Here is a 19,172-nt window from a genome sequence, read left to right as displayed (position 1 = left end):
GGAATGATGCGCGCCTCATTGAACTGTATGTATGAGGTCACAGTGTCCGTATACTCGTCCAGATTGTCCGTGGCCGCTCCAATTGCCTCCCAGTCTGTCGTCTCCCAACATGCACGCAACTCGTCCACAGACTCGGCGGTGAAACACTTAATGGTCCTCATAACAGGTTTAGCCGGTTTCAGTCTCTGTCTGTATGAAGGGATTAAGTGCACCATCACTTGATCTGATAGTCTAAGAGCAGCGCGCGGGACTGCATGGTATGCCTTGCTTATTGTAGTGTAGCAGTGATCCAAAGTGTTCTCCTCTCTGGTCGGGCATTTAATAAACTGCCTATACTTTGGTAATTCCTGGCTCAAATTTCCCTTGTTAAAGTCACCAAGCACGATAACAAGAGAGTCCGGAAAAGACCGTTCCACATGTAAGATCTGTCCTGCAAGCGTGCGCTGAGCGTCACGCATTTCCGCGCCGGGTGGGATGTAAACAGCCACCAGAATGAATGAAATGATCTCACGCGGTGAGTAAAAGGGCTTACAGTGAATGAAAATATATTCCAGAGAAGGAGAGCAGTGTTTGGACATCACCGTCACGTCTGTACACCAGTTGCTGTTGATGAAGAAGCAGACTCCACCGCCTCTTTTTTTGCCGGAGAGCTCCTCGTCTCTGTCCGCGCGGAGAAGATGAAAGCCCTCCAGTTGAACCGCGCTGTCCGAGGCACTGGCGCTCAGCCATGTCTCCGTGAAGCACAACACACAAGATGAGGAAAAGTCCTTGTTTCTTCTCATCAGCAACGCTAACTCGTCCATCTTGTTGGCAAGTGAGCGGACATTGGAGAGAAAGATGCCTGGTAGAGGCGTGCGTAATCCCCGTCCGCGGAGACGGACAAGGGCGCCCGCACGCTTCCCTCTTCGGTTCGGTCTCCCTCTTTTGATAACAGAATGGACCAAATCCGCAGCTGACGCTAAAAAGACCGGTAATAAATCCATAGGGACGATGGATCTGATGTTCAGTAGCTCTTCGCGGGTGTAAGAGCACCCGGAAACACAATTTACGCACAAAAACAAACAAAACAGAGCGCACGAGAGCACCGAGGCAGCCTTCATCGGCGCCATGATGATGACGAAATAAAATATAATTTTAAGATTTTATTTAAAGGCCTACTGAAATGATTTTTTTTTATTTAAACTGGAATAGCAGATCCATTCTATGTGTCATACTTGATCATTTCGCGATATTGCCATATTTTTGCTGAAAGGATTTAGTAGAGAAAATCGACGATAAAGTTCGCAACTTTTGCTCGCTGATAAAAAAAAGCCTTGCCTGTACCGGAAGTAGCGTGACGTCACAGGAGCTAGTATTCCTCACAATTCCCCGTTGTTTACAATGGAGCGAGAGAGATTCGGACCGAGAAAGTGACGATTACCCCATTAATTTGAGCGAGGATGAAAGATTCGTAGATGAGGAACGTTACAGTGAAGGACTTGAGAGGCAGTGATGGACGTATCTTTTTTCGCTCTGACCGTAACTTAGGTACAAGCTAGCTCATTGGATTCCACACTCTCCTTTTTCTATTGTGGATCACGGATTTGTATTTTAAACCACCTCGGATACTATATCCTCTTGAAAATGAGAGTCGAGAACGCGAAATGGACATTCAGTGCCTTTTATCTCCACGACAATACATCGGCGAAATGCTTTAGCTACGAGCTAACGTGATAGCATCGTGCTTTAACTGCATATAGAAACAAAAAAAATAAACCCCTGACTGGAAGGATAGATAGAAAATCAACAATACTATTAAACCGTGGACATGTAAATACACGGTTAATGCTTTCCAGGCTGGCGAAGGTTAACAATGCTGTGCTAACGACACCATTGAAGCTAACTTAGCAACTTAGCAACCGGACCGCACAGAGCTATGCTAAAAACATTAGCTCTCCACCTACGCCAGCCAGCCCTCATCTGCTCATCAACACCCGTGCTCACCTGCGTTCCAGCGATCGGCAGAAGGACGAAGGACTTCACCCGATGCTTTTGGCGGCCCGGAGACGTAGGAAGTCAAGGTGAGGTCGGCGGCTAGCGCGTCTGCTCTCCAACAAAGTCCTCCTGGTTGTGTTGCTGTAGTCCGCTGCTAATACACCGATCCCACCTACAACTGTCTTCTTTGCAGCCTTCATTGTTCATTAAACAAATTGCAAAAGATGTCCAGAATACTGTGGAATTATGAAATGAAAACAGAGCTTTTTGTATAGGATTCTACGGGGTACCATAACTTCCGTTAAACTGACTTCGTCATGCGCATACGTCATCATACCGCGACGTTTCAGCCGGATATTTCCCGGGAAATTTTAAATGTCACTTTATAAGTTAACCCGGCCGTATTGGCATGTGTTGCAATGTTAAGATTTCATCATTGATATATAAACCATCAGACTGCGTGGTCGGTAGTAGTGGGTTTCAGTAGGCCTTTAAGTAATACCACAAATCTTTTTTATTATTGTGGAGGTTGCCTTCCAGTGGGTTCCTCAGACCACCGCACACTGCCACAAGAGCCCGGATCAGGGTTACAACACTGTTTTATTTCCATGAAAAATAGTGCAGGTGTTTTGCTTTCCAGCAAAGTGTTTTGTGCGTCTCGTGTCTCTCTCGCTCTCTCTGGCTCCCACTCCAGCTCCAACCATGTGTCTCGGTCCGGCTGCTGCTAATATAGGTGACAGGTGATTAGATAACAAGGGCCACCTGGGCCATCCGCTCACCTGTCGCTGTCTTCGAGGCCGGTCCTTGCACACCCCGTTCCGCGGCAGGCCCACAATTATATTCCGACTTTATACTGAAATATTTGCATGTTTTTGTTTTGTTTTTTGTTGCCATAATTAGAAAATATGTTCTCGTAATATCACACATTTTTCTTATGATATGCTGACATTATTCTGGTTTATTATTTACATATTTTTATTATTTCAATAATACCAGACACAAATCTCACATTTCTCACTGACTGATGGATACGCTTCATTTTAGGATGTGTAGCTTTTTTTTTTCCACTTTAGTCTAGTATGATAACAAAAAATCATTATTTTAGGATTAATTTGAGGAAAATCGAATATTGTAGTCAAATTTCTAATTTTACGTTAATAATTTTGAGATGTATTGTAATATAGTTACACATTTTCCTCATGATAATCTGACTTTATTTTTAATCGTCATCATTTTAAGATGTAAATTGAATAATATTATAATAATAGATTTTATTTGTAAAAAGCACTTTACTACAGTGCTACAGTGTATTAAAATAAAAAGATAATAAAAAATAAAAACTAGAACAGCCAAATAGCTAAAACTAGTATGCATATATCTAAAATTAAAAAAAAAGGCTTTTTTTTAAAAAGAAGGGTTTTTAAGCCTTTTTTATTACAAACCTTTCTCATAACATCTAGATTTTATTCTGGTATAGAAAAAAATATTTTATCAAGTAATATTATACATTTTTATTATAATATTTTAAATATATTATAGTAAAATTACCAGTTTAACTTAAGTTTCAATAACACAATTTTCTCAAAATTGTATGGCTTCATTCTGATATAATTTACAAAGTATATAATTTTAAGATTTTTTTTTAAGTAATACCACAAATCTTTCTCATAGTATTCCGACTTTGTACTGAAATATTTGCATGTTTGTTTTGGGGGGTTTTTTGGGCGGGAGGGCGTTTGTTGCCATAATTAGAAAATATTTTCTAGTAATATCACACTTTTTTTTTATGATATGCTGACTTTATTCTGGTCTATTATGTACATATTTTTATTATTTCAATAATACCAGACACACATCTCACATTTTGTCACTGACTGATGGATAAGCTTTATTTTAGACTTATACAAACTTTATTGATCCACAAGGGAAATTGTTTCACACAGTAGCTCAGTTACAAAGCTTTGAAAGGGTTTTTGATTGATTGACTGAGATAGGCTCCAGCGCCCCCCGTGACCCCGAAGGGAATAAGCGGTAGAAAATGGATGGATGGATGGATGATTGAGAAGTTTATTGACATCTTAAAGAATTGAATCCATGTAATGCTTTAAAAAGGCAAATGGATGGCACAAAAAGCCAAAAGGCTTGTTTCCATTGTGGTTTATTAAATATTCATCACATTTGATACATTCAATAATAAAAGATGTATAAATTGTAACATGTATATAAAAAATTACGTTCAAAAAATTTATGAATTGTGTACATATACACAGTATACATGTCAGGTGATTTGAAAAACAATATATACAAAAAATGGGGGGAGGGGGGGTATATACACTATGTACATGACACTATGTACTAGGGGTGTGGGAAAAAATCGATTCGAATTCAAATCGCGATTCTCACGTTGTGCGATTCAGAATCGATTCTCATTTTTAAAAAAATCTATTTAAAAAAAAAAATTACAAAAAATTATTTTAAAAAAATATAAATAAATATATATATTTTTTTTAATTAATCAATCCAACAAAACAATACACAGCAATACCATAACAATGCAATCCAATTCCAAAACCAAACCCGACCCAGCAACACTCAGAACTGCAATAAACAGAGCAATTGAGAGGAGACACAAACACGACAAAGAACAAACCAAAAGTAGTGAAACAAAAATGAATATTATCAACAACAGTATCAATATTAGTTACAATTTCAACACAGCAGTGATTAAAAATCCCTCATTGACATTATCATTATAGAAAAAAAAGAACAATAGTGTCACAGTGGCTTACACTCCTTCGCATCTCATAAGCTTGACAACACACTGTGTCCAATATTTTCACAAAGATAAAATAAGTCATATTTTTGGTTCATTTAATAGTTAAAACAAATTTACATTATTGCAATCAGTTGATAAAACATTGTCCTTTACAATTATAAAAGCTTTTTACTAAAATCTTCTACTCTGCTTGCATGTCAGCAGACTGGGGTAGATCCTGCTGAAATCCTATGTATTGAATGAATAGAGAATCCTTTTGAATCGGGAAAAAAATCGTTTTTGAATCGAGAATCATGTTGAATTGAAAACAAATCGATTTTGAATCGAATCGTGACCCCAAGAATCGATATTGAATCGAATCGTGGGACACCCAAAGATTCACAGCCCTTTACACATAACTATGCACATGTTGACTCCAAGAGTGTGCAAAACAGAATGAGAAAATATATACACCCTATAACCACATATAAATACTGTATATATAAACCACATGTAAATATATATACACTATAACCACATATAAATATATATAAACCACATATCAATATATATACACTATAACCACATATAAATATATACTGTATATACACTATAACCAGGGTAAGGATGGAAAGGATAATGCACACAGGGGCCCAAAAAGAGGGTGAAAACAAAAGCTATAAAGTAGACTAAAAATGTACCCTAGTAGCAATATAAAATATAACATATATGTCATATTTACATATAACCGCATTTTCCGGACTATAAGGCGCACTTATAATCCTTTTTTTTTCTCTCAAAACTTGACAATGCGCCTTATAACCCGGTGCGCCTAATGTAAGGAATACGTTTGGTGGCGCTTACCTCGAAGCTATTTTATTTGGTACATGGTGTAATAAGTGTGACCAGTAGATGGCAGTCAACATAAGAGATACGTGTAGACTGCAATATGACTCAAGTAAACAACAGCAACATTTTATATGTTCCATTGAAAATATAGAACATTACACACGGCGCTCAAAAATGTATCAAAATGTTTTAGTACGACTTTGGTAAGCTATGAAGCTGCACCGCTTGATGGATTGTACTGTGCTTCAACATACGAGTATTATTATGGTGTGTGTATAAGGTAAGACATATTATCTGGCATTTTGTTTCGCAATATTATGCAAAAGAAACTTTTCTTACCTTCTGGCACCTGCTGATCTGTATTTGGGATCTGCATAAGTCCTGAAAAATTGCGCACGTCCGCCTTTATAGTTTGTGTCGACACCGTAGTCGATAAGCTTCTTCTTTTCCTCTATCTTCTTGTTATGGGACATTCATCCGCCACTGTTGCCATTTTTAATATAAAGTGGTGTCAAGTTCTTTTTTATATCTGTCAGTAAACTCGCCATGACAGCGCTAAAACATACTGGTGTAGTGAGTTTACATTATTCACCCAAGGAACTTTCGTTATTAGAGTTCCGGTCGGATGTTTTTTCACGGGACACATTTCTGGTGTTGTTGTTTCCGGATGAGGAGATGCTGCTCCATTATTGATTGAAGTAAAGTCTGAATGTCATTAAAACAGTTAGTGCCATCTTTTGACACTTCTTCCACCCCCGTCCTTGCACGCTACACCGCTACAACAAAGATGAAGGGGAGAAGACACTGTCGAAGGTGAGCCACGTAAATAAGACTGCCCACAAGACGGCGCATCCGGAAGCGACTGTCAGAAAGCGACTGAAGATGATCTGTAAAACATCATCTATGCAACATTTTGACCAAAGAACCACCATCACATGTTATGTAGACCACAAGGAAGTATTTTACATTTAGAAGAAAATCATAATATTATGACCCTTTAATGAGCCTTATAATCCGGTGCTAATATATGAAAAAATATCAAAAATAGACCATTCATTTGCTGTGCGCCTTATAATCCGGTGTGCCCTATGGTCCGTAAAATACAATATATATACAGTAATTTGAGGAAAATCCGTAGTAAAATTAAACATTTTACAAAAGGCTTAGTAGGCCACATGCGTGGACAGCAACTTTTAGCTCTTTCCAAAATTGTGTACACTTTGGGGTCTTATGGCCCTTATGTGGACACTTATACTGCTATCTGGTGGTGTCAGAAGAGTATAACATACAATGGAGTTTGGGAAAAAAAAGTGTAAAAATAAGAATTAGCATGTCACTAAACATGGAGTACATGTTTGTTACTTATGGACTAAGTACATCATATAAAAAGATGATTCTTAGTTTTTATTCTAATTAGGGTCCAATAAGCCCAAATAGCAAAGAGAAATAAAAAAAAGCATGTAAACAAACAGCTTGGGCCTTAAGAGGTTAATAATTTTGAGATTAATTGTAATATTATTACACATTTTCCTCATAATAATGTGACTTTATTTTTAATTGTCATCTTTTTAAGATGTAAATAGAATAATTTTACAAACTTTTCTCATAACATCTTGATTTTTTTCTGGTATAATGAAATACATGTCTTTCCTTTTTTTTTATTATCAAGTAATATTATACATTTTTATTATAATATTCTGCATATTTTCTAGTAAAATGACACGTTTTACTCCAACTCCAACAAGTATTCTAGTAATAACATAATTGTGTGACTTTTTTCTAATATAATTAAAAAAACATCTAATTTTAATTGATGTACTTAGGGCCTTTTTTTTGTTTGTTTTGTTTTGGGGGTTTTTCTCCTTCAAACCTGTCTGGTTTTTTTAGCGGTGACATGAAAGCTGTAAAGCTGAAAAGTGCATTATAATACTAACCACCAGAGGGAGCTGTTAGGCCTAACAGCCAAGTTTGCTACCTGGAAATGAGCTACATTTTGCAACAATTGTGGTCATTGAATATATTTTCTCCCTCTGCTTGGTGGCAACAGGACAGAGATGACCCCGGAGAACCCCCTGTGGGTCGGTGCGTGGTGGATCGGCTTCCTGGTGGGCGGGGCCGCCGCTCTGCTGGTGGCGTTTCCCATCCTGGGCTACCCGAGACAGCTGCCAGGTATGTTGATGCTGCAAAACAGCTTTTTTTCTGGATGAGACAAGGTTGCGTTCTGCAGGGCACAAGACGGTGCGCTTGTCCGAGGCCCACCAGCTCAAAGACGGCAGCCACACTACAGCTTCTGACCCTCAGTTTGGCAAGTCGGTCAAAGACATGCCCAGGTGGGTCTGCCGTTCTGCCATGAAATGTGTGGGTCGATTCATGGAGCCCTTCTCGTGCAGGTCTGTGCTCCTCCTCCTGAAGAATCCCACCTTCTTGTTTCTGTGCTTGGCGGGGGCCACCGAGGCCACCCTCATCAGCGGCATGTCCACCTTTGGTCCCAAGTTCTTGGAGGCACAGTTTAGCCTCAGCGCGTCTGAAGCTGCCACCTGGTTTGGTGAGTGACAAATTATTTGTAAACAATGTTTAGTTTTTTATTATTTTTTGGTATTCAAAAGAATATATCATTTGATATATATATATATATATTATTTTAATTTCTTCGTTTGTATTATTGTTACTATTTATAATTTTTAGTTGGATATTTTTGTATCATTGTTTTTCTTAAAAGTTTTTATACATGATTTATTTGTAAATACATTTAAAAAAAAAAAAAATTAATATATATATTATTACATTTTTAATTACCGTATATTCTGTATTACTATACATAATTTCTATTTGTATTTTTTTTGTTTTTTTGTATTTGTTAGTATAAATTATTTTTTTCTTTTGTGTTATTACTATTATTATTTTTTAAATCATTTCTTTTTATTTGTTTTTTATATTTAATTATTTGTGGTTAATATTTTTAAAAGTATACTATTGTAATATTGTAGTTTTCCTATTATGTATTACTATTCATCTTTTTTATTTGATTTTTCATCAGTATTGTATTAGTTTTTTGAATATTTGTATTATCATTACTATTTATACTTTATATTTGTAGTATTTTTTATCATTATTTTTTTAATGCCATATGTATTGGTAGTTAGGTTTTTTTTATATTTTATTTGTATTTATATTATTGTAATTAGTTCTCTTAGTTGTATTTGTTCTTAATATATATTTTATTATATTTTTATTTTACTTTATATTTTATGATTTCGTTTTTCCTATTATGTATTGCAATTTATAATTTTTATTATGTTTTCTATTATTATTTTATAATCATTTAATACAATTGTTTTTGTAGTTAATGTTATTGTAATATTTTATTTTTTTCTATTATTTTAACAATTTTTTTTACTATTGTAGTTTTTTTAGATTTATGATTGTATTGTATACATGTATACATTTTGTATCTTTTGTATTTTTCCTTTTTATTATTAATATAATTATTTTAATGATTATTTTTGACGCTGAACACAACCACAGAAAAAGAGTGACTTGTTTCATATTTATTAATATTGCTGCCATTTTTGAGAAGCTGCCATATTTTTGTGAGGAGGCTGAAAGGCTTCTTTTTCTCCAGGCTTGATGGTGGTACCTGCGGGAGGAGGCGGTACCTTCCTGGGCGGCTACATGGTGAAGCGACTGAACCTGCGCTGTCGAGACATCATTCGCTTCTGCATCGTCTGCGGCGTGGTCAGCCTGGCCGCCATCTTCATTTTCTTCATCAACTGCCCCAACGTGCGGATGGCCGGCGTGGACGTTCCGTACTCGGACTTGGGTCCCTCGTATGACCGACTGCACGGCGCAGGAAACTGGTAGGGAACAATCGTTACGTCCCTAATTTCCAGTTAGTTTGGGTGTTAATATGCAAATGATTCTGTTTACAATTTGAACAATTCACATGTTTTTAGGAGTCTAATATGACTTATTGTGGTAATAATATCACTGCATTCTGGTGAAATGACCAGTTTTACTCTTTTAAATTATTTTAAGATTAAATCTAGTTATATAAAACATATTTTTGTTATTATATTTTGACCTTATTCTTACTCTTGTTACTCATCTTAATATTCCAGTTTTGTCTTACTAAAATTACATGTTTTTTTTCTTTCTTAAATAATGCAGCTTTTTCTCATAATATTCTAACTTTGTTCTGGTCAAATTGGGTTATGACCAAAAGGACAAGAACACGGGTACAAGTGGCCGAAATGAGTTTCCTCCGTCGGGTGGTGGGGCTCTCCCTTAGAGATAGGGTGAGAAGCTCTCTCATCCGTGAGGAGCTCAAAGTAAAGCCGCTGCTCCTCCACACCGAGAGGAGCCAGATGAGGTGGTTTGGGCATCTGGTCAGGATGCCACCCGAACGCCTCCGTAGAGAGGTGTTTCGGGCACGTCCGACCGGTAGGAGGCCACGGGGAAGACCCAGGACACGTTGGGAAGACTATGTCTCCCGGCTGGCCTGGGAACGCCTCGGGATTCCCTGGGAGGAGCTGGACGAAGTGGCTGGGGAGAGAGAACTCTGGGCTTCCCTGCTTAGGCTGCTGCCCCCGCGACCTTACCTCGGATAAGCGGAAGAAGATGGATGGATATCACACATTTTATCATAATATTCTGACTTAATTCCGAAATAAATGCATTTTTATGCCATAATTTAAAAATAATATTTTAGTAATGTCACACATTTTATTATAATATTCCTACTTTATTCCGAAATAAATGCATGTTTTTTTTGCCATAATTGAACAATAATATTCTAGTAATACCACACATTTCATCATAATATTCCAAAATAAATGCAGTTTTTTTATGCCATAATTTAAAAATAATATTCTAGTAACATCACACATTTTATCATAATATTCCGACTTTATTCCAAAATAAATGCATGTTTTTATGCCATAATTTGAAAATAATATTCTAGCAACATCACACATTTTATCATATTATTCCCACTTTATTCTGAAATAAACGCATGTTTTTATGCCATATTTAAAAAAATAATATTTTAGTAATATCACACATTGTATCATAATAAATGCATGATTTTATGCCATAATTTAAAATTCGTATTCTAGCAACATCACACATTTTATCATTTTATTCCGACTTTATTCCGAAACAAATGTATGTTTTTATGCCATAATTTAAAATTAATATTATAGTAATATCACGCATTGTATCATAATAAATGCATGTTTTTATGCCATAATTTGAAAATTATATTCTATTAACATCACACATTTTATCATAATATTCCGACTTTATTCCGAAATAAATGCATGTTTTTATGCCATAATTTAAAAATAATATTCTAGTAATATCACACATTTTATCATAAAACTCAGATTTTATTCCGAAATAACTGCATGTTTTTATACCATAATTGAAAAATAATATTCTAGTAATTTTACACATTTTATTATAATATTCCAACTTTATTCCAAAATAAATGCATGTTTTTATGCCATAATTTAAAAATCGTATTCCAGCAACATCACACATTTGATCATTTTATTCCGACTTTATTCCGAAATAAATGCATGTTTTTATGCCATAATTTAAAAATAATATTCTAGTAATATCACACATTGTATCATAATAAATGCATGTTTTTATGCCATAATTTGAAAATTATATTCTAGTAACATCACACATTTTATCATAATATTCCGACTTTATTCCGAAATAAATGCATGTTTTTATGCCATAATTGAAAAATAATATTCTAGTAATATCACACATTTTATCATAAAACTCTGATTTTATTCCAAAATAAATGCATGTTTTTATACCATAATTGAAAAATAATTTTCTAGTAATTTTACACATTTTATTATAATATTCCAACTTTTTTATGCCATAATCTAAAAATCGTATTCTAGCAACATCACACATTGTATCATTTTATTCCGAAATAAATGCATGTTTTTATGCCATAATTTAAAAATAATATTTTAGTAATATCACACATTGTATCATAATAAATGCATGTTTTTATGCCATAATTTGAAAATTATATTCTAGTAACATCACACATTTTATCATAATATTCCGACTTTATTACGAAATAAATGCATGTTTTTATTCCATTATTTTTTTAAAAATATTCTAGTAATATCACACATTTTATCATATTCCGACTTTATTACGAAATAAATGCATGTTTTTTTGCCATAATTGAAAAATAATATTCTAGTAATATCACACATGTATCATAATTTTCCGAAATAAATGCATGTTTTTTATGCCATAATTAAAAAATAATATTCTAATAATATCACACATTCTTCTCCTGACTACGTACATGTTTTCTACCTCAGTGTAAAGATGTTATTTTATTAATAGCAGACTTTATTTGGACATATTCTGCAGACAAAGTGGCCGAAAGGTAAACACAAAGCTTGCTAATTCCCTCAGGAGCTCCTGGGCGCCGCAGAGCTTGAACGCGGACTGCAACGCGGCGTGCGGCTGCGGCCGGGAGCTGTACAACCCGGTGTGCGGCGCCGACGCCATCATGTACTACTCGCCATGCCACGCCGGCTGCAGCGCCTTCAACCAAACGTCTAACATAGGCAGAAAGGTGCACAGGAATTGTGTGCAGCTATGATGGCGACAGGGAGGAGTGACCATTGTGTGCGTGTGGCCGGCAGGTCTACTCAGGCTGCAGCTGCGTGGTGGCCAACGCCACCCAGGACGTGGGCGTAGCGGTGGCAGGAAAGTGCAGCAGCGCCTGCAACCACATGTTAGTCTTCCTCATCTTTTGCTTCGTGGTGATGATGTTCACCTTCCTCTGCAGCATCCCCGCTCTCACCGCCACGCTCAGGTCAGGCACGCCATTTTCTTACTTATCCTCCTCCTCACCTCATGCTCTTCCATCCTCTTGTAGGTGCGTGCCCGACAGCCAGAAATCCTTCGGTCTCGGGATCCAATGGATTCTGGTGCGCACCTTGGGTCAGTTTCACTTTCACTTTCACAAACTTTGAACATATTTATGCAGTAGATACCAGAAAATGAAGTGTCTTTTTTGTATTGTATATATGTATGTATGTATGAATATATGCGTATATGTGTATATATATATATATATATATATATATATATATATATATATATATATATATATATATATATATATATATATATATATATATATATATATATATATATATATATACATACACATATATACATACACATATATATATATATGTATATATATATACACACACATATATACTCACACATTCATATACACACATATATATACACACACATATATACCAGTGGCGTGCGGTGAGGTTAATGTCTGGTGAGGCACTGCATCATCACAGTCAGATTTACAAACATATGAACCCTAAATAGTATCTTATTCACCATGTGATTGGCAGCAGTTAACGGGTTATGTTTAAAAGCTCATACCAGGATTCTTTACACAACTGTAGCACACAAAAAAGCACATTTAATTAAAAAAACATTATTATGGTCTTACCTTTCTTGCTGGACAGCCTTTGCGTGTGTACCACGCCGTTTGAAAAGAACGGGTCTTCTGTCCCGAAGTCAAAAGCAAACCTTTTAGCTCCGGCGTTGGTATACCTTTAATTATTACCTCCTGCTTCGATTGAAAGTCCAGTTTAGAAAACTGTTTTATTTTACATATGTAATCCTCCATGTTTTTAATAAAAGTCCAGGCTAGAGGAAATAAACAATCGCTTGCAAACTTTTTTTTTTTTTTTTTTTTTTCTTCTTCTGCGGCCGAGGAATGATCTCTGGGATCACTACCGCCCTCTACCACCAGGAGGCCGGATTACTGCGAGCCTCAACCAGTACGTCTTTTGCAGCAGATTTATTCATGCTCAGCACAAGAAATACGTTACACACATACAGTTTTTAACAAAATACACTGGACATTATATACCTCAGCTAACTAAACTATGCCATAGTTTAGTTAGCTGATATAATTCATATAGCAATACAGTCTCACTGCACAGCAGCTCAGCAGTTAGCCGAGTCATTGTGCACAATCCATGTTGAGGCACAAACCAGTGACGTGCCTCATCTGGCTACTGATCACCGCACCGTCTCTTCTCAGTATTTGAACGGCAAATGTGAAAATAAAAATAAAAATAATCTAAAACTGGTGAAGTTAAATGGAAAATAACTTTAGTATAATCACTGGATACATATAACAATTTAATTATTATTTTTTTCTTTTTACATTTTTTTTCTTTCCATGACGGCAGGTGAGGCCCCGCCTCCCCTGCCTCTAGTGACGGCACACCACTGATATATACATATATACACACACATATATATACAAATATATATATATATATATATATATATATATATATATATATATATATATATATATATATATATATATATATATATATATATATATATATATATTTTTTTTTTTAAATTACAACAAGGTGGTCTTGCCGCTGGGCCTTAGGCCTGTCGCACCCCCACCGGTGCCTGTGGTGGACTGTGCATGGCAGGGACGTCCTTTTCCCTGTGGCAGACCTAAACCTGACCGCATACCAGAAAAGGTTTTGCTGCAGGGTCTTCAAATGGGGACCACCACGCATTGATGTTTCGCCCCTTAGCCCAGAACATCTCCCGGTGGCGGGGCAGTGAACAGGGACGTCTCCCTGACACCCCCTGCAGCAAAACCTACTTGGATGTTGCTCCCCAAGCCTTGTCGCGTTGTTTGAGCCAGAGCCAGTATATATATATATATATACACACATATATATATATACACACATATATATATTTACACACATATGTATATATACACACATATATATGCACATATATATATACACACATATATACATACATATATATATATACACACATATATATATTTACACACATATATATATACACACATATATATGCACATATATATATACACACATATATACATACATATATATATACGTATATATATGTATACGTATATATATATATGTATACGTATATATATGTATACGTATATAGGTATGTATACGTATATATATACACGTGTATATATATGTATACATATATATATATAAATATATATATATATATGTGTGTATATATATATATATATATATGTGTGTATATATATATATATATATGTGTGTATATATATATATATATATATTTTTTTTTTTGATACATTTTATTATGTTTTTATCAAAAAAATACACCTGATAGAGAAAAGTTTAGCATCAACATTTTTCTATTCACCGGTTTATTAATACACATAAAATGTCAACATTTTTGTTTTAATATTCCAAGTTATCTATCATAATACACCATCTTTTTTCCCATAATTGTAATTAAGACCCAGAATGCTATTGTTATTATTATGGTTAAGTTTAACTATTGGTCCCACATAAATGATGTTGTTTTTAAGTTAAATTCAAACTTTTCAATGTCAGAATGTGAGCAATGGTAAGTAAGCAGACCTTTAGTGGACCATTGTAGACCTGGTCCGCCACAATCCTTACTCAGTGAAAGCAGACCATTAGTGGACCATTGTAGTCCTGGTCCGCCACAATCCTCACTCACATTGCTTTACATGTCGTAGTTTCATAACGATTGGTAATCCGTCAGTGGCTGTTCCCTCACAGGCGGCATTCCGGGTCCCATCGCTTTCGGCTCTATGATCGACGTCTCCTGCCTCCTGTGGCAGGACCAGTGTGGAGATCCAGGTTCTTGCTACCTCTACCAGAACTCCGCCATGAGCCGCTACATGCTAATTGCCGGCGTCATCTATAAGGTGAGTAGGTTGTAGACAGAACGGAGTACTGAACCTGATCCTCCTGGCGTGTTCGCCCCCAACAGGTTTTGGGCACCGTCTTCTTCTTGCTGGCCAGCGTCTTGTACCAACCTCCTCCGGAGTCGCCTCAAAACCCTGATCCCAAAAGCAGAGACAAAAAAGACTTGCCTGTGAAAGATCTTCCTGCGGACAGAGTCATCGCCAACCCGCATGCTTGGTTGTGATGTCCAAGAGAATTGCTGACCTTGGTCTGATTCCCTGGTGCTTCTTCAACCTTCTACACCTTCAGCCTTAACAAAGTTCAACAGGACTTCTATAGCATGAATCAACGTTTTGTCTGACGGGCACTAAAACTTTCCTATTGTTCAAGTTCCAGAGACTTATATGTGGGCCAACTGAGCAGTTTTGCTTAGGGAGTCCAGATCTGTATCCATGTCGACCACGATCCTTAACTAACCTCAACCAGTTCTGGTGGGAATGTTTCTTAGTCAGTAAACCGAACAACTGGATTAGTCCTGGCCTGTGTCCAAGTCTGTTACCATCCTAAACAAACCTCTACAACCAGACAGGTTTACACCAGAACCTGGATCAGTTCTGGTAGAAATGTTGACTGTCCTTCGACTTCATTAACCAGATTAGTTCCAGACACTTATGTGCCAGTTGGAGCAGTTCCTAAATATTTTTAATCAGATTAGTTCCAGACACTTCTAGAACAGATTTGGTGGGAAAGCTCCTTAGCAACGGACCGAACTGGAGTTAGTCCTGGCCTATGTACACATCTGTTACCATCCAAAACAAACCTTTACAATTAAGTTCCAGACACGTGCACACCAGGTTCTGGTGTCATGTGACCAAACTATATTCTTTGAGTCCTGGTCTGCCACAATCCTCAACCAACCAGTCTTCAAACCGTCAATTTAGTGTCTTGATTTCAACCGTTTCCTTCTGACATCTTAAAAAGCTGCAGAGACTTGTGCACCAGGTTTGTTTTTTTATGGTTGCGAAAGTTCAGAATGTTCATAGTCCACAGAGAACTACAGTAGAGTTCTAGTTTTTTTCCATGTCTGACACAATCTGGAACCAACTTTCTCCCACCTGTCAGATTGGCCTCAACTCCCACAGGATTTGACACCAGAACTTGCACTAATTTTGATTTGCAGGACTTTGTTCTATCCTAAATTTTGACTTGTAGGACTTTGTTCACAAATTTTGACTTGCAGGACTTTGTTCTATCCTAAATTTTGACTTGTAGGACTTTGTTCACAAATTTTGACTTGCAGGACTTTGTTCTCACACATTTTGACTTGCAGGACTAGAACAAATGTTGACTTGCAGTACTTTGTTCTCACACATTTTGACTCGAAGGACTTATTTGTCACAAATTTGGACTTGCAGGACTAGAACAAATTTTGACTTGCAGTACTTTGTTCTCTCAAATTTTGACTTGCAGGACTTTGTTCTCACAAATGTTGACTTGCAGGACTAGAACAAATGTTGACTTGCAGTACTTTGTTCTCACAAATTTTGAGTCAAAGGACTTTGTTCTCACAAATTTTGACTTGCAGGACTAGAACAAATTTTGACTTGCAGTACTTTGTTCTCTACAATTTTGTCTTGCAGGACTTTGTTCTCTCAAATTTTGACTTGCAGGACTTTGTTTTCTCAAATTTTGACTTGTAGGACTTTGTTTTCTTAAATTTTGACTTTCCCACAAATTTTTACCTTGCAGGACTTTGTTCTCTCCTAAAGTTTGACTTGCAGGACTTTGTTCTCACAAATTTTTACTTGCAGGACTTTGTTCTGACACATTTTGACTTGCAGGACTTTGTTCACACAAATTTTTACTTTCTTACAAATTTTGCATTTCAGGACTTTGTTCTCCCAAATCTTGACTGGCAGGATTTTGTTCTTAACTTGCAGGACTTTGCTCTCCCAAATTTTGATTTGCAGGACTTTGTTCTCACATATTTTGACTTGCAGGACTTTGTTTTCTTAAATTTTGACTTTCTCACAAATTTTACCTTACAGGACTTTGTTCTCTCCTAAATTTTGACTTGCAGGACTTTGTTCTCACAAATTTTTACTTGCAGGACTCTGTTCTGACACATTTTGACTTGCAGGACTTTGTTCTCACAAATTTTTACTTTCTCACAAATTTTGACTTGCAGGTCTTTGTTCTCCCAAATCTTGACTGGCAGGACTTTGTTCTTAACTTGCAGGACTTTGTTCTTAACTTGCAGGACATTGCTCTCCCAAATTTTGATTTGCAGGACTTTGTTCTCACAAATTTTTACTTGAATTGTGAACTTTACATATTGCACATTTTCCCCACATAAATGAAGACAATTTGTCAGCCCAACTTTATTCTGATCAAATTAATATTTTCCCCTCAAACTTGACATCTGGCGGTCATTTTGTTCTCCAACATTCTCCAACAGTCTGATACTTCTTAGAAAATCTTAGAAAATGAAGACGTGATCACCAAAAAGTTCCTTTGTTCACAGTTGTTGTGACATCAGACGTGCCAAAGCAACTTCCTGCTTTTATATGTAAATATTTCATGTTTAAAATATTATTGTGTTGTTTTGTACTCCTACTTACTTGGCTTTCTGTTTTTTTAAACCTATTTTTTATGGTAAAATGTCCACATTTTCTATGAACAAGAAATATTCGAATGAGCAGGCCCATAATAAAAACCTTCCATGATTTTCTTGCTATTCATTTTCTTCAGGATGGAGTTGGGCGAGGTTCCGGGTTTTGATCAAGGTTAGGATTGGAGTCAAGGTCTAGATCTGGGGGGTTAGGCTTTGGGTTCGCCATAAAATTGAAGTTATTTGTTTAGCAATGAGAAGCTCAATTCAACCTGACTGGAGTCTTCAGGTTAGACTCCTAGACCAGTCCTTTTCATACTGGTACTGGTACCACTAAACACGGTGTGACTGTTCAACGTGTGTGTGATGTTACAGTGACCAAGAAGATCAAATATACTTGCTAAAAATATTAAACCACGCCCTTGTTTTTAACGAATACTTAGGCCTACTACCCCACTGTAGTACTTTGTGAAAACTAGACCTTCAATATACTGTGATTGCATGAATTAGGTGAAGGGATAAAAAGATGGCATACCGACAATAAAAGAACTGCACTGAACACAAATATAAAAATATATTTCAGGTTTAATACTTTTATTCCCAATGTAAATCTCCTCAACACCGCACTAAGTGAATCCTTTTTTTTTTGGCCGCGTTACTTTGTTCTTTAAGTTGAGGTGGAGTGGTAATTATTTGTGTTTGATCATTCATGAAGTTAGGCTCATAAGTTGAATAATGCGGACACGTTTGTTACTGGATACCTTCTAGTACTGCCTTGGAGACTTTGTATGTGTGAGTGATATGTAAGTAGAATTATTTGATGCTTGTTTACGTTGAAAAATGTTCATTTTTCAATGATTATTACCTCTTGTGCTATTGTGTGCTTAGCTGTTGTTTAGCTGCTACAGCCTTACATGTGTACCTTTTGTAAACGACTTCAATTACTTTGCACAAGTAAACCCGCTGCAGGACTACCTTTTTTTCTTTTTTTTTTTTTTTAAATATCGGGTCGATACATGATACCAATATTGGATCAAAACACTCGGGTTTTTTTTTAGTTGATTTTGACAAACATTTTAGGTTCATGTTTGAGCGTTGAAGTGGTCGATCATAAAGTCCAAAGTTCAAATGTTTGTAGAAAACCAGAAACAACTTCAAAGGTGGAATTAGACCAACACAAAGAGGC

General features: G+C 36.3%; 1 protein-coding gene across 2 annotated transcripts in view; it reads left to right on the top strand.

Moving 5' to 3' along the window:
• slco4a1 (solute carrier organic anion transporter family, member 4A1) overlaps positions 1 to 19,154 on the top strand; it is a 57,952-nt gene extending 38,798 nt beyond the window's left edge. For both annotated transcript variants that reach the window (XM_062057862.1, XM_062057853.1), the window contains exons 4-12: positions 7,626 to 7,747; positions 7,806 to 7,908; positions 7,969 to 8,123; positions 9,201 to 9,435; positions 12,035 to 12,197; positions 12,268 to 12,440; positions 12,504 to 12,568; positions 15,247 to 15,395; positions 15,461 to 19,154. In XM_062057862.1, the coding sequence (XP_061913846.1) occupies positions 7,626 to 7,747; positions 7,806 to 7,908; positions 7,969 to 8,123; positions 9,201 to 9,435; positions 12,035 to 12,197; positions 12,268 to 12,440; positions 12,504 to 12,568; positions 15,247 to 15,395; positions 15,461 to 15,619 (1,324 nt within the window). In that variant the 3' untranslated portion in view covers positions 15,620 to 19,154. The remainder of the gene's footprint in view (positions 1 to 7,625; positions 7,748 to 7,805; positions 7,909 to 7,968; positions 8,124 to 9,200; positions 9,436 to 12,034; positions 12,198 to 12,267; positions 12,441 to 12,503; positions 12,569 to 15,246; positions 15,396 to 15,460) is intronic.
• The last annotated feature ends 18 nt before the right edge of the window (positions 19,155 to 19,172 follow it).

The sequence above is a fragment of the Entelurus aequoreus genome, linkage group LG01, assembly GCF_033978785.1.
Source record: "Entelurus aequoreus isolate RoL-2023_Sb linkage group LG01, RoL_Eaeq_v1.1, whole genome shotgun sequence".
In the NCBI taxonomy this organism is placed as follows: domain Eukaryota; kingdom Metazoa; phylum Chordata; class Actinopteri; order Syngnathiformes; family Syngnathidae; genus Entelurus; species Entelurus aequoreus.
Note: the sequence above shows the minus strand (reverse complement) of the source record. Positions and strands in the feature narration are given on the sequence as shown.